The 14651-nt window shown below is 40.5% G+C and overlaps 1 protein-coding gene across 2 annotated transcripts; it reads right to left on the bottom strand.

Moving 5' to 3' along the window:
- Positions 1–1317: 1317 nt before the first annotated feature.
- LOC134791398 (protein PHTF1) lies at positions 1318–14027 on the bottom strand. Of its 2 annotated transcripts, XM_063762413.1 has the most exons (16): positions 13887–14027; positions 13513–13583; positions 12905–12985; positions 12421–12566; positions 11890–12095; positions 10081–10220; positions 9187–9330; positions 8105–8684; positions 6822–6936; positions 5312–5425; positions 4669–4847; positions 3963–4102; positions 3079–3307; positions 2601–2696; positions 1882–2124; positions 1318–1556 (listed from the first exon to the last, which is right to left on the bottom strand). In XM_063762413.1, exons 3-16 carry the CDS (start codon positions 12922–12924, stop codon positions 1407–1409), a joined length of 2502 nt encoding a protein of 833 aa, XP_063618483.1. In that variant the 5' UTR covers positions 12925–12985; positions 13513–13583; positions 13887–14027; the 3' UTR covers positions 1318–1406. The 2 variants fall into 2 exon arrangements, with proteins under 2 accessions (XP_063618483.1, XP_063618484.1); XM_063762414.1 differs by lacking the exons at positions 11890–12095; positions 12421–12566; positions 12905–12985; positions 13513–13583; positions 13887–14027 and adding an exon at positions 11646–11696.
- Between the last annotated feature and the right edge of the window lie 624 nt (positions 14028–14651).

Here is a 14651-nt window from a genome sequence, read left to right as displayed (position 1 = left end):
ATTGAAAAGCAACTGAGCATCGGTGAACCTTATGCCATTAGAATAAGGTTTACAAATTGTCAAATGTGTGAAATATGGTATAGTTGAGGAAATATTATTTGCCCCGATAAATCGCTGCCCCAATATTACAGGGTTCTATGTTACATTTTCAAGATAGTTGAAATTCGACTTAATGTCACTATGACAATGTTCAAATTTCAGTTCGATAAAAGTGAAACATAGAACCCTGTAATATTGGGGCAGCGAAATGTTATTGCTCGAAATGACTTCAATATTATTTAACAATAGGATATTAAAAACAATAGGTAACACATATGGATGGCATGTGCTTTGCCGAGACTGCTCGCTCTTTTTGTATACGCGAAGATAAAGTTTTATGCCAATCGGTGCAAACTATATTTCGTTAACTATAATATATATCTTGTCACAGCAGAAATAGCTATGTGAACAATATAATTAAATCGGTAAATTATGTACTCTAAGAGAACAAGGCTTCTCTCATTTTTGCTTTCATAACTGCTTTCTGCTGTAGATTAATTTTGATAATCGTGAAATATTGATTTTAAACTTAACTTAAAACTATTTCTTGTTATCTAGACATTTCCTAAAGACTGCACATTGTTGAACAGCAAAAAAGGGAGGAACACTGAACTATATGCAACAATTTTGTGCACTATTTTGGCTACAATACATAGTACATACACGTTGAGTAATTATAATATATTAGAATTTTGAAGTAGACACAAGATAATAAAGCATAGCGAATCTTCCACAGATTCTTTCTACATTTTGATTAACATTTAAGGCATGAAATTGAATTTATGTACCAATACCCTTTTTCACGCCCGTATATTTGTATTTATACCTATATTTATACGTTCTGAGTGCCTACAGCGAAAAACGAATATCGAAATTTCTTTATCTGCCTCACTATCGCCCTTACATATTCGAGCGATAGAGGCAGATAACAAAAATTCGATTTTCGGGTTTCGCGGTAGGCCTTCTGAACTGATCGGTGGCGTGAGTCGTTATAAATGCTCCATCTATGGCTTGGCCTATCCAAACATCACGTTAATCGCATGCGATTTGCAATACATTGCGGTATTTGGTTGATCGATTGAATTCGGTGCACCAATTTAACCAGCAATCTAAAATCGCATGCCATTTCTTGCAACGTTTGTAGAAGCCTTCAGTTATGTTCTTGCTAGATAATATGTATTCGAAAGTTGTTTGTAATTCGCTAAAAACCTGCTAAAAAGTAGGTAGCGGTTTGATATTGTAACTAACAACATCAACTAGAATTGTAAACAACCTTGATAAGAAAATTACTAGCTTAGTTCATATATTTTTCTTGTGACCTACTTTGAATAACGTGCATTTCACAACTGTAAAATATTTCATTTATATTATTTGATTTTGATTTTGTGCAGTTTTAACTTGAAGCCCAGCATTTCTGATAACACCCCAGAGAGGGCAGACAGTATGACTACCTTTGTTATAGTGTATAAGTAATGATTGGCACATATTCCGGATATCTTGAATGGCGAATCCAGTTCCTGGAACAAAAACATTACTATTAACCCTTTATAAGGCATGAGGGTGTCATAAATTGTGCAAAATTGAACCCTATAACCCGAACACTTTGAAATAAAGTTCAAAATCAGGTATGAAATATATTCCCTCTAACTTATAAAGGCTTAACTAAGATCCATTGATTGTATGAGAAGCTAATTGATCTCGATGCCATGCTCGATGGCCAAGTGCAGGTTGATCTGCTCCGTCAGTATGGCGGACAAGCAGCCGCGGTACTTGCGGTACACGTTGCTGCCTAGCATCAATTCAACAGGTTGTCGCCTAGATAGGTACAGACTAGTACAATACCTTGAGCAAGTCGGCGGCGAGTTTGAGCACGTTGTTGGCGACCGTGAGTTGCTCCTTGCTCTCCGGGCGCTGCTCGATGGCCAGGTGCAGGTTGATCTGCTCCGTCAGTATGGCGGACAGGCAGCCGCGGTACTTGCGGTTCACGTTGCTGCCCAGGGTTAGGAGGCGGAGGAGGTAGATGCCGAGGCAGCTGCTCCACACGAGAGCTTCGAGGAGCCAGCTTGATTCGAGGGTTATGGAGTCCTGAAAATAAAAATACCTAGTAGTTCGCCCCGAACAGCCCTCGTGGAACATACAATTTGATCCCTCTAACTCGTTTTTTTTTTTACAATTATAAATGGATGGAACATCTTGGACAGTGGACAGCTAGGCCGGCTGTTCATAAAAATTTGTCTACCTAAGTGTTAATATTTTCAAGCCACCACAAATCTGATTGTTCGATAACTGTACGCATAGAGTAGCGCTTATCTTTATTTATTTATTTATTAACAATATATTTACACGGCATTACTGACAAGCCAATACACCGAGAAATTAAACATTGCAAAGTACACAGTATACAAACACAGGAAATATATAAGGTAACATTAAACATAAATGCTGGACAGGCTGTCCATCATCCATCAACTCGCAGAACTTTAGGCATTCACGGCACACAGTCGCCCATCTCCAAGCAAACAAGTCACATTCAGGTGCCGATGTCAGATCTTGATCCTTACCCTGAGTAGATGAGCGCTGACGCAGGCGAGCAATATTATTGTGAGCATGAAGGCGGCCGACACAATCACATCTACTGAGCGCTGAGGCCCGCGGCGCTGCGAACAAGGAATAATAGATTCAAGATTACACAACGAAAATATAAAACGACCCATTCAGCAGGCTTAGCACAGGAGCGGGATAGACTACCCGTCCCTCTCTAATTAATACAGCTAGAAAGACGGGCAGTCTATCTCGCGGGCGAGATTCTGTCGCGGCGCTCGTAGCACAGGAGAGAGTGAGCCTGCTATCCGAGTCAATTTATCGATTCAGGCGTTGGCTAGAGTTAAACCAAACTTCTATGACGTTTAAATAACACTTGCACAGTCTACGCTATCAAAATCTCTGCCAACATAGCTTGGTCTAAGTCGAGGGTTAAGGTTAGTAAGGATAAAATGGGTACCTCTATTACCTCTATACATTACATAAGTTTGAACATACCCGTAAATATGACCGAGTGGAGAGCCAAGTCTTGATATTCCTCACGGTATTCAGTCTAAAATGTGGCAACTCGCTCTTCCGCGCCCGTCTCGCCGAAGTAAGATGGGAGAATAGTTTCGCATAAAGAAACCGCTGCTTGAAGGCCCTCTCTGCTACGGCCAGTAGGAAAAATACGACACCGCTGAGCGCGAAGCGGAGTGCGCATGATATTATATTCGTCGTTATTGCCCTGGAAATAAGGTCCAATTTTAATGAACCATTTTATAAATCAATTCAACGTAACAGTGAGTGCCACCTTTTAAAGGATAAGGTCTACAGTACCTATTACTAATAATTTACATAAAAGGTATAAAATATTCAATTAAAATAAAATGCATGTTAATATTACTTAGAATTGCACGCTAATATGAAACATATACAATCTTTTGAGTGCACAAAATCATATATTATTTTGAATACTCGAGAATTTCAAGGCGTTAACGTAAACGCTACCTTATTTTGTGTCATTTAAGAGCTTAAAATTTTATGGGTAGTTTTTAGGGTTCCGTGCCCAAAGGGTAAAAACGGGACCGTATTACTAAGACTCCACTGTCCGTCCGTCCGTCCGTCTGTCCGCCTGTCTGTCACCAGGCTGTATCTCATGAACCGTGATAGCTAGACAGTTGAAATTTTCACACATGATGTATTTCTGTTGCCGCTATAACAACAAATAGGTACTAAAAAGTACGGAACCATCGGTGGGCGAGTCCGACTCGCACTTGTCCGGTTTTTTTATCGAACCGACTTGTTTCGATCTACATCTAAAGCGTCGAACATTTGAATTAAAGTGCATTATCAATCCAACCTAAATATCCTACATACAATCTAGGGGAAGACGCACTTACCATATATTATCACCAAAAGCACCATTTAATGTCGAGATCAGAGACCCCTGACTATAGTTGCAGATCAACGAGGGAATGTAAGTGAGTAGCGACAGCGATTGCAGCTCCTCCTCACTTCTAGTGTCCTGTTCTATGGCAACCTGCAAACAAAATAAAATTGTTGGCTTTGCCTGTTTTTAACTTAACGTCTTATTATATATTATTTATATATATTTGTTTTCAACTTAACGCGTTGTCGATTATACCTGTGCTGCTATGCCTGCAATACTGACAATTAACCCTTTGGACGCCAGACGGCGAATTAATATGCCATGCCCCGGACGCCAGGCGATTGCGATTATTTATGCGAAATTGAACTTTACAGAGTCCCGCGTAAGTCTCTATTGCATTGGCGAAGCTGACGGCTGCGCTGGTCGTTGCCGTCCTTGGCAAGACTTTCCGATGACATCGAAAGCTGTCTGTGGCGGTCAAAAGGTTAACCAACTATACAGCCGCGTAACTCAGTGAACGTGTAAGAGCACGCATGAAGTTCGCTTAGCTGCCAACCATAAGAATTCAACTTCAGGGGTCTAACATTCCCAATTTTCCAGCCAAAAAACACCTTGAAGTTATAAATTTAGTATCGCATTTTGATTCTCTTTGCAAGCCCGATATCGTGTCGCAATAAAGTTAGGATTTAGAAATTTTCAGGCGATGTGATAGATACCTGGATGAGCCTGGCGGCGGGCGCCACTAGCGCCACGCTGGCGGCCATGAGCAGGCCGGCCCACAGCCCGCCGTGGGCCGCCATGGCGCGCTCGGCCCGCGCCACCACGTACCAGCTGATGTCTACAGCGGACAGCTCTGCGCGCAATGTTGAGCCGCGCTCCCACATAGTGCATTTCACTGTGAAATTACCAACATTTTATGACTTTTACTTTTTACGTGAAAGATAAAGATATAAATTTTTAGATAATTTATTTTCAAGTTTAAAGTTTTGGATTGGGAAACTGGAAAAGAGGAATACGAAATTTGTGATCAGTAAGTTCCATATCGGGTGGAACAGAACATAGGACTTTTATGCAAACGGGGAATTGTTTAGGCTACGTACTTTATTTTTCAATTATTAATCACGTTAATATTTCTAACAGTTTGTGAGATACAGTTTGTTAAACTTTAGTGCAAAAATCTGCATGTTTCAACCCTAGTAGATCCGAGCAACGAATGTAAAGTCAAGATAATGAAAAATAAAATAAAAATAAGATCCCTAGCGGCTTTCAGTATAACAAGGTACGAAATGCTACACAAATCTAATCTTCAATTGTGCCTGTAGAAGTTAGGAACCCTATCTCTGGTTTTTTAAGTCATACCTGTATCACTAGTAGGGTCAAGTAGAGCGAAGGGGTCCCACGAGCTGTCGGCACAGTGGAACCCCACGTCCGAATGAGCGCCCTCCGACTGAGATCCGTAGCTGCTTTCCTCACCTGACAAAATATATAGCTCGAGTCTGATAGTCGTCGGTTCATGTTGACGTAATGTTGTTTAGTGTGGAGACAACATTTTTAACTTAAAATGGAGCTGGCAGTATGTCAATACCTAAAGTTGACGAAATATAAAGTGAGCCGATCTTGTTCAGACTTGTTCGAGAGATCGGCCTCTTTATAATTCGTCAACTTTAAGCGACATGTTGATGTGTGCGTGACCCATGATGAGATATCGATATATCGAATAGGGAGTATAATTTTGTATACCTAAATTAAGTTAGCGTAGAAATGAAATGTCTACAAACTTTTGTGCAGTTTTTGGCTTCCCCAATCTACTTTTACACTAAATCACAATACAGTGAGTACAATTAGTAATGGTGCTGAATGACTTAGTGTTACGGCCTGCCCACGACATTGCACGACTGGCTTCGGCTAAGGCGACAACCATAAGTGGGAACGAAAGGTCTCGATCTCGATCGCTGTGTGTCGCTCCAACCTATGGTTGTCGCCTTAGCCGAAGCCAGTCGCGCAATGTCGTGGCCAGGCCGTTAGGGTGCAATCATACTAGATCGTTCACTTACTGCAATTGCCAAATCAAAGTATGAGGTTGCGACAAAAACCAACATCGTTAAACAGATATACAGAACTGAACTTTCACTAAAGAGAAGACGCTTACCACAAGGATTTTCGTATATTGACCCGCTTATTGCTATCACGCTTGCACAGTAACATTGACAGCCGGCATCATGGGCGGGACTGCAATATAATTATGTGCGTGCAATAGAGATAGCAACAGGGTCAGTGTACGAAAAGGGGTCCCTTTGTTTGACATAAAGTTTTAAGTCACATAAATATATATTATACCACATTATTACACAAATTGACCAAGTCCCACAGTAAGCTCAATAAGGCTTGTGTTGTGGGTACTTAGACAAAGATATATATGATATATACATATTTATAAATACTTAAATACATAGAAAACACCCATGACTCACGAACAAATATCTGTACTAATCACACAAATAAATGCCCTTACCGGGATTCTAACTCACGAGCATCGGCTTCACAGGCAGGGTCACTACCCATTAGGCCAGACAGGTCGTCATAATGTATTGTTTGTCATATTATGATTAGTCATAATTCTGAAACCGTTAACTTTTCAGGATTTTCGTAAGGTTTATTCTATAGATAGATTAGGTTAGGATTGTTTTATGGCAATCCTGAAAACTTACGTGTTTCTGAGAAAAACAAATTATGACTAACGAAAATGCGGAGACACAATACATTATGACTTAAAACTTTTTGGGAAACAATAGAGACCCGTACGAAAATCCTTGTGGTAAGCGTCTCCGATTTAGTATGTTAATGTAGTATGTAATGTAGTAATGCTTACTGTTAGTAGTTTGGCCAACCCAGTCCGACATGGTATGGTGCGACGGCAGTGCGATGGAGGGCGCCGACGCCGAGCATTCGCCGTCGGACGACGATGACTGGTAATTCTCTAATTTCTATACAAAACGAATGATTGCATTACTAATGAGGTACTTGCACCAAATAAGACCCGGTTTTTAAGCTTGCCTGCTTTCAAAATGTTATACTTTTATAAGTGTGAATGGGTTCAAATTTTGCGGCCATGTTCCATAGTACAATAGACAAAACTGCAAGTTAATATTAAACATCAGAAAAATAAAAAATAACGATGAGCCTTCTTTGGCGCAGGTACCTTAGATGTACCTAGTGACAGTTGTGACACAAATGAATGTGGATTACTGCTAAACAAAAACTTTATATATTTTTTTTTAATATCGGAGTTTATTTACACTTGTTCTAAATTATTGATATACTGATTGCATTAATAATGAATTTCATTAACTAGGTTGTATTTTTTATATAAATATACGTATAAAAAAAGGATGTGGGTGATATTATTAATTATTAATGTTTAAAAGAAACTCTTGCTAAGTAATGTAGTGTACCTATCACAGTGGGATTTTATTAGTACCTATTTGTGCAACAAAGATAAGCTCTTTTTTTGAAACTTGTCTGAATGTGAAGAATAGAAAAATGACTGTTATATAAGGTAATATACACCAATGTGGTGAATAAATCATGCTGTCAATAAAATACAGGTAGATTCACAAATACAGGCAAGAATTACATAAATAAAATTAAATTATATATATAAATAAAATTGAATGTGTGATAATGAAAATGTTCGAAACGTAATTACAGGTTGATATGACAGGGCACACGATGTTAGATGATAATTCTTTTTATTTGTTCATTCCATTCGCGCCACTCTTCGTGAATTTACCTGTATATATAGCTACCTGGATTCTTAGGCTGAAAATTGATGCCATCTATCGCCTATTATGATAAAAATAAGGATGTTAATATTTTTTTATAATATAAAGCAAACTTTATAAAATCACAAATAAAAAACGTAATCAGAGAATTTATCGACATATCCGTATTACAGACTCTCAGAATCAATAGATGTAAAAATTTCGTTAGCTCAAATAATAAAGAACTTAATTTTGAGAACATCTGTACTGTAACCATAATCATTTGTCGTAAACTATGTAACCATGATTATGATTATGACAAATAAATGATTATGATTACTTTAGACATCTGTTGGCTGTGAGTACAAATGATCATCACATCGATTCCTACCTTATTTTTCTTCTTAATAGGATACTCTTCATCGCTAGTCTCCCGTGGTATAGTGTCCGCGGCCCACTTCTTGAACCGCACTCCAATCCTCTTGCCCTCAGGAGCTGGCGCGGACCCATCAGACTCTAGACTCTTCTCCGATTTCTCATCATCTTCCTTCTTCAGCCTTTCAAGATTTCTAAGTAGATTAGGAACTGGTTTAATACTTGGTTCGATCACTGGTTTTTGTTCGTTGACTAGTTTTTCCTTTGGTCGGTCGTCGCTGCCGTTGGAGTAATATCCGTTCAGGCTTTCGAAGCCATCGTCACCCTCAGCAAACATGGCTCTTGCTAGATTCATGTGGCCCTGCACATTGAAACTTTCGAGCCTTTTCTTAGTTAATACATTCTTGTAAGAGAACGAGGGTTGTGCCACCTCGTCCGGCGGTGGGGTGAATGTGACTATGGGGGTGGAGACGTCAGGTTTTGACCACGCCATGTAATCTTCGTCGTCGGAATCTTTGGCTTTCATGGCTTTTTTGACGATAGGCTCCATGTTTTTGATGAGATTTTCCTTCGTCAATTCTTTGTTTTTACGTTGTCTGCAATATAGATACCTATAATTTTTAAGCGAAGTTACGAGTAACGTTAAGATATTTGTTGTGCAAGATGTTATTGAATGAATGAATGAATGAATGAATAATATTTATTTCAGGACAAGTCCCATATTATTGACTGGAGACAAAAAATTACCCAAGATGCAGCTTGGAACTACTAAGAGAACATCCAGTTTATAGGTTTAAATTTTATTATTCCTACAGCAATAGGGTATTTTCCTACTAGTCAAATCAGTTACTTTTTTAGAGCTGTCAAAACGATTTGCTAATATGGAAATTATATGAAACATTACATCGTGACGTCACGGTCAACTCACCTACTTTTTATACTTCTAGGTATCCGATTTATTAAATAGAACTTGTGTTTAAAAATAACTCCTATCTGCGTTCTTCTAATAATTATCTGGTGCTTTATTTCATGCATGGTGTAAAATAATTTATTTTAAATACAGTATAATACCCTATTCAGTGACATCGAGCTACATACCTGAGTACCGTGTTGGAGACGTCGGCGCGGGACTGGCGGCGCCGGTACTTGGGCGGCTTGGCGCTCGGCTTGCTCTGCGTGGACGTGGCGCCGCTCTCTCCTGACCCGCCCGCGCTGCCGCCGTCGCATTCCGAACGCGCTCTCCTACAATGTAATATACAATTGTAAATATACTTCAATGTCAAACAAGTATTTAGGTATAACCGCCATTTTACGAGTGTCACCAGAGAAATAAGAACAGTAAACACAAAAAATGACAGTTATGTTCAGCATGGTTTATCATAGGATTCAAGTAGGTATTGAGTATCATCGGCCACACAATTAATTAACCTAATTCGTATAACCATCCACTGCTGGTCAGTTAGTATGGATTTTCCGAACAATTTAGGTCTCGAATGAAAATATTGAAGCATTCGGACGTCGAAATAAACGTTCGAATATTTAGGAGTCTTTTTCAGTTTTAGTGCCCATTTATGGGGTTCGTATCTAGGGACCACTTAGGGTCGGTTGCACCAAACTGTTCGTATCGTTAAAGAGTTCGCAAATTTTTTATGTATGGGAAGTTTCATAGTAAAGTGCTGGGGCGCGCCGGCTGACGTTGATCAGTCTGTCAAATGTGGTTGGTGCAACTGGCCCTTAGTCTACCGAAAGTATCGACGCAGCGTGCGGCGGTACGTGGCGCGCGGGCGGGCGCGCGCTTATCCCATTTCGGTGGTGCTCACGATCTGCGAGTGTTGCTCAGGACCATGACGCCGTATGGCACCAGCAGTTAGGTGAGTACCGGAAAGATCGCGGTAGCTTACTATAGCTCCAGCTCCATCTAGGTGGTCCTCATGATCTGTGAGTGAAGCTCTATACCATGAGACCGAACGGCATCTTCAGTTAGATTAGTACCGGAAGTATCGCGGCAGCTTGCGGCGGTACGTGGCGCGCGGGCGGACGCGCGCGAGCTCCATCTCGGTGGTGCTCACGATCTGCGAGTGCACGACGCTCAGGACGACCATGAGGCCCGCCGGCACCATCCAGCAGTTGGGCTGTAAAAAACTTAACGCATAAATAATTTTAACAGATATTCCAGATTTTTGGAGATTTTCAAAATTAATAGTCACTTATGCTGTAAATTTATTATCTGTCTCTCGTGTTCATAGGAACCCAAGCAAGTGAAGTCCCAAATTTGTTAATATCTTTATTGGTGATAAAACGAATCGCAATTATTTACATAGGATGAAATCTTCCTTTATTTCAATAAATTATTGAATTCTGAATAGTCCAATTAAAAAAAAAACATAAGTTTTACATATTGATTTTACCGAAATTGGCTATGTACGCGTTGTAGTAAAATTTATATTCATGTAGTAATAAATAATTAAAATTAAACAAAACAAGAGTTGGTGTAAGTACGCTTATCGTATATCAGCCCATACCCATACTAGTCGGTTACTTTATATGGAATATGGTGTTGTAAATGAATCAATAAGCATGCTATCCTTATGGCTATCATAATTCAAGCATTAACATGGCCATCACGTAAAAAACAATGACATTGAATAGTATGATAACCATGTATTAATATCGGTTTACATTATTAATTATAGCATTTATAGCTCATGTAGTATTCATGGATGCATAGTTCTTTTTATTGCCTATCATAAATTAATAAAGAAATATCATACACAAATCGACCTAGTCCCACAAACCCACTTATGGACCAGTGGACCTAGGCACGCACACAGAGCAGGAAGAGACAGTCTTATTATGCCAACAATGTCCGTGGGCGCCGTGAAGTAGGTACAGCACGATGTTGGAGAGCTGCACGGTCTGCTGCGCCACGCGTACAGACTGTACAGAGCAGGAAGAGAGTCTTACGTCGCCAGTGTCCGTGGGCGCCATGAAGTACACCACTATGTTGGCAAGCGACACGGTCCACAGCGGAAACAGCTTGGCAGGTACAGAGCAGGAAGAGTGTCTTACGTCGACAGTGTCCGTGGGCGCCATGAAGTACAGCACTATGTTGGCAAGCTGCACGGTCCACAGCGGAAACAGCTCGGCGACGTCTGCTGCGCCACGCGTACAGAGCAGGAAGAGAGTCTTACGTCGACAGTGTCCGTGGGTGCCATGAAGTACACCACTATGTTGGCGAGCTGCACGGTCCACAGCGCGAACAGCTCGGCGACATCTGCTGCGCCACGCGTACAGAGCAGGAAGAGTGTCTTACGTCGACAGTGTCCGTGGGCGCCACGAAGTACAGCACTATGTTGGCGAGCTGCACGGTCCACAGCGCGAACAGCTCGGCGACATCTGCTGCGCCACGCGTACAGAGCAGGAAGAGTGTCTTACGTCGACAGTGTCCGTGGGCGCCATGAAGTACAGCACTATGTTGGCAAGCTGCACAGTCCATAGCGCGAACAGCTCGGCGACATCTGCTGCGCCACGCGTACAGAGCAGGAAGAGTGTCTTACGTCGACAGTGTCCGTGGGCGCCATGAAGTACAGCACCATGTTGGCGAGCTGCACGGTCTACAGCGCGAACAGCTCGGCGACATCTGCTGCGCCACGCGTACAGAGCAGGAAGAGTGTCTTACGTCGACAGTGTCCGTGGGCGCCATGAAGTACAGCACTATGTTGGCAAGCTGCACAGTCCATAGCGCGAACAGCTCGGCGACATCTGCTGCGCCACGCGTACAGAGCAGGAAGAGTGTCTTACGTCGACAGTGTCCGTGGGCGCCATGAAGTACAGCACTATGTTGGCAAGCTGCACGGTCCACAGCGCGAGCAGCACACGCGCGCAGCTCGGCGACGTCTGCTGCGCCCACCACGCGTATAAAGCCGGTAGGAAGAGAAGACGGGCGAGTGCGAACCATACTACCCGGCGCATGGATAGAGTCGGCTTTGCTTTGGGGAATGATGACCCTGCGGTAAACACAACCAATGACAATATTATATGCAAAATATGGAAATATATATTTCTAATATTCATGAATATTTAAAAGTTATGACTTTTAAAGCGCAAATGGTTTACTAACATGATTATCATGATAATTTATGCGCTTTAAAGTGGGTTGGGTTTTCTACAAGAAACATTGAAATTAAACAATAATAGATTTGACCTTATATACCCATCCCTGCGCCCTATGCCCCGTTTATACGTATTATTACGTATTGAAGCCAGATTCAAGTCAAGAAACTCTTTCAAACATTTTTTTTTTATTTCCTTGTCGAGCTAATCTGATGTTACCTCTGACCAGGTCCACGTCAATGAGGTACGAGCGCGAGTGCGAGGAGAAGTCGACTATGCGGCGGCGGTACGTGCCGCGCATCAGCAGCTGTTCCACCATCGTCTCCCATTCTTCCTTGTCGTACGAGCTGATCTTCTTCTGATACCTGTACAGTATTATGGCTAAGAACGCGTGGATAGGCAATTTCACTGTCTTGCTTTTGTTTTTATGCAATGCTGGGCATGAAGGTAATTAATTATGAACTTAATTTTTAATTTTCATGCCATTTTATTGTTTGTGGCTAGAAGTACATACATAGCATAAATTTTTTTTGCTGTAACTCAAACTAAGTGTGTTTTAGTATTTTTTATTTCGGGAGAATAGTGAAGTACAAGTCAAGAACTTACATAGCTAAGCCAATATTAACTATAATAGTTTATGTATTAAAGTGTTAACAGAATAGCTTATGTATTAAAGTGTTCTACAAATTGTCCTGATACTTACCATGCCGCCAGTTGCATCATGATTAGCAGAATGTATGAAGTTTGTTGTAGCCAATAATTTAACTTCAGTTGAGTTTGAAAGCTGAAATAAAATAATATACCATTATATCCAATAGGTAGGTACCAATAATATATGGTCATTCGTGACTGACGGTTGTACAAAAATTTGAAAATAACCATGTATATGAAATTTTCTGCAAATGGATTTGGCCACAATAAACTTGATTGAATTCAACAAATTTTAAGGTTGGTTCTTTTACTATGTACTGTTAAAAGATAATTTCCAGTTATTTTTAGATAACTAAAACACTGTAAAATATTCACCAATTCACTTGTGAAATTTCATTACCTACAGACAGATTCAGGAGCCCATTGTGTGTTAGTTACTAGCCCTTTATTAGTATGAATTCCCTCTTTTGTTACTATCTTACATTAAACAGCTCCAACGGAAGAACTAAATTAAATATTTTAACACAGGCCATTCACACAGGGTTATATAGTAAGAAGCATAGGCACTTATGTACTTCCAATGCGCATGAAGAGATCGAATCTTATTCGGCAAATAAAACATAATAAAACCATAGTTATGATTACAGGAACATTGCTCACCATTTGGCTTATTGTGATGGCAGTTTATCTGAGAAACTTTCCCACACTCAGCAGCCGGTTCAATGCGATAACTGAAACCGGAAGATTTAAAATTCATAACATGATTTCACTGGCCCTAGCCAGCGGTAAGTGGTTTCGTATAAGTATTCCATTGAAATTTAAATGGCATTACAAAAAGTTCAAGGTTATACGCAAAATATCGCATAAGGTCACATAAAAATAAATTTGTTTTATATATAGCCTGCTCTACAATGTGTATAACAAAATAACCGTTATGTTCGGTCATTGTGCTTGTGCAGATCAAAGGCTTACGAAAAGCATTTATTATCACTAATACACTTTTATAGCGATATGTTATTGTAAAAGTTATTCACCTGCACTGCCCGTATCATTATGTTTTGTTCTGCCGCATTGTTATTGCAGTTTTATCAGCAATTTCGCAGAAAATATAATACTGCACTTGCAATAAACTTAACAATACAAATTACAATACACCTACACAGAGTTGAATGAATCTGACACTGACACAACTGACATATCAGGAAACTGTCAATGGCGTGTTGATAGTTCTTTCTGTTATCCATTCCTTCGACGGTTTTCGATGTGTCTCGAACACATTTTTGACGAGATTTTTTTACTCTGGCAAACCCACAGTAGAAAAAAGCGAGAGCTCGACTGAAGGACTTGTATCCATGGTCATGAAATAAATTAAAAAGCGAGAAATTCAAATTTTCTATCGGTGTGCTCATGGTATAATAATATACTCCGCCTGGTACTCTATTCCCGTCTTTTCTAGGTCACCTAACTGACACAAGCTACGTCATCATGCGACAGCGCTATATGATAATATGCGATAGCGCTATATATAGCGGTCATGTTATTGTGACGTAGACCTGTGTCACTCTGGGAATAGAAGACCATGTTTTTTCATTTTATTTTCTAAGGCCCACTTGCACCATCCCAATAACCCGGGGTTAAGCGGTTAAACCGTTAACCTAGTGTCAAATTGATGGGTAGCTCCAGGTTTAACCGGTTAACCCCAGGTTAGTTGAATGGTGCAAGTGGGCCTTAAATACTGAGGGCGAGGGCCTACCGCGATAATCGAAATGTCGTAAATTCTAGCAATTTTAGCACAAATT

This window comes from Cydia splendana, chromosome 6 (assembly GCF_910591565.1).
Source record: "Cydia splendana chromosome 6, ilCydSple1.2, whole genome shotgun sequence".
NCBI lineage: Eukaryota > Metazoa > Arthropoda > Insecta > Lepidoptera > Tortricidae > Cydia > Cydia splendana.
Note: the sequence above shows the minus strand (reverse complement) of the source record. Positions and strands in the feature narration are given on the sequence as shown.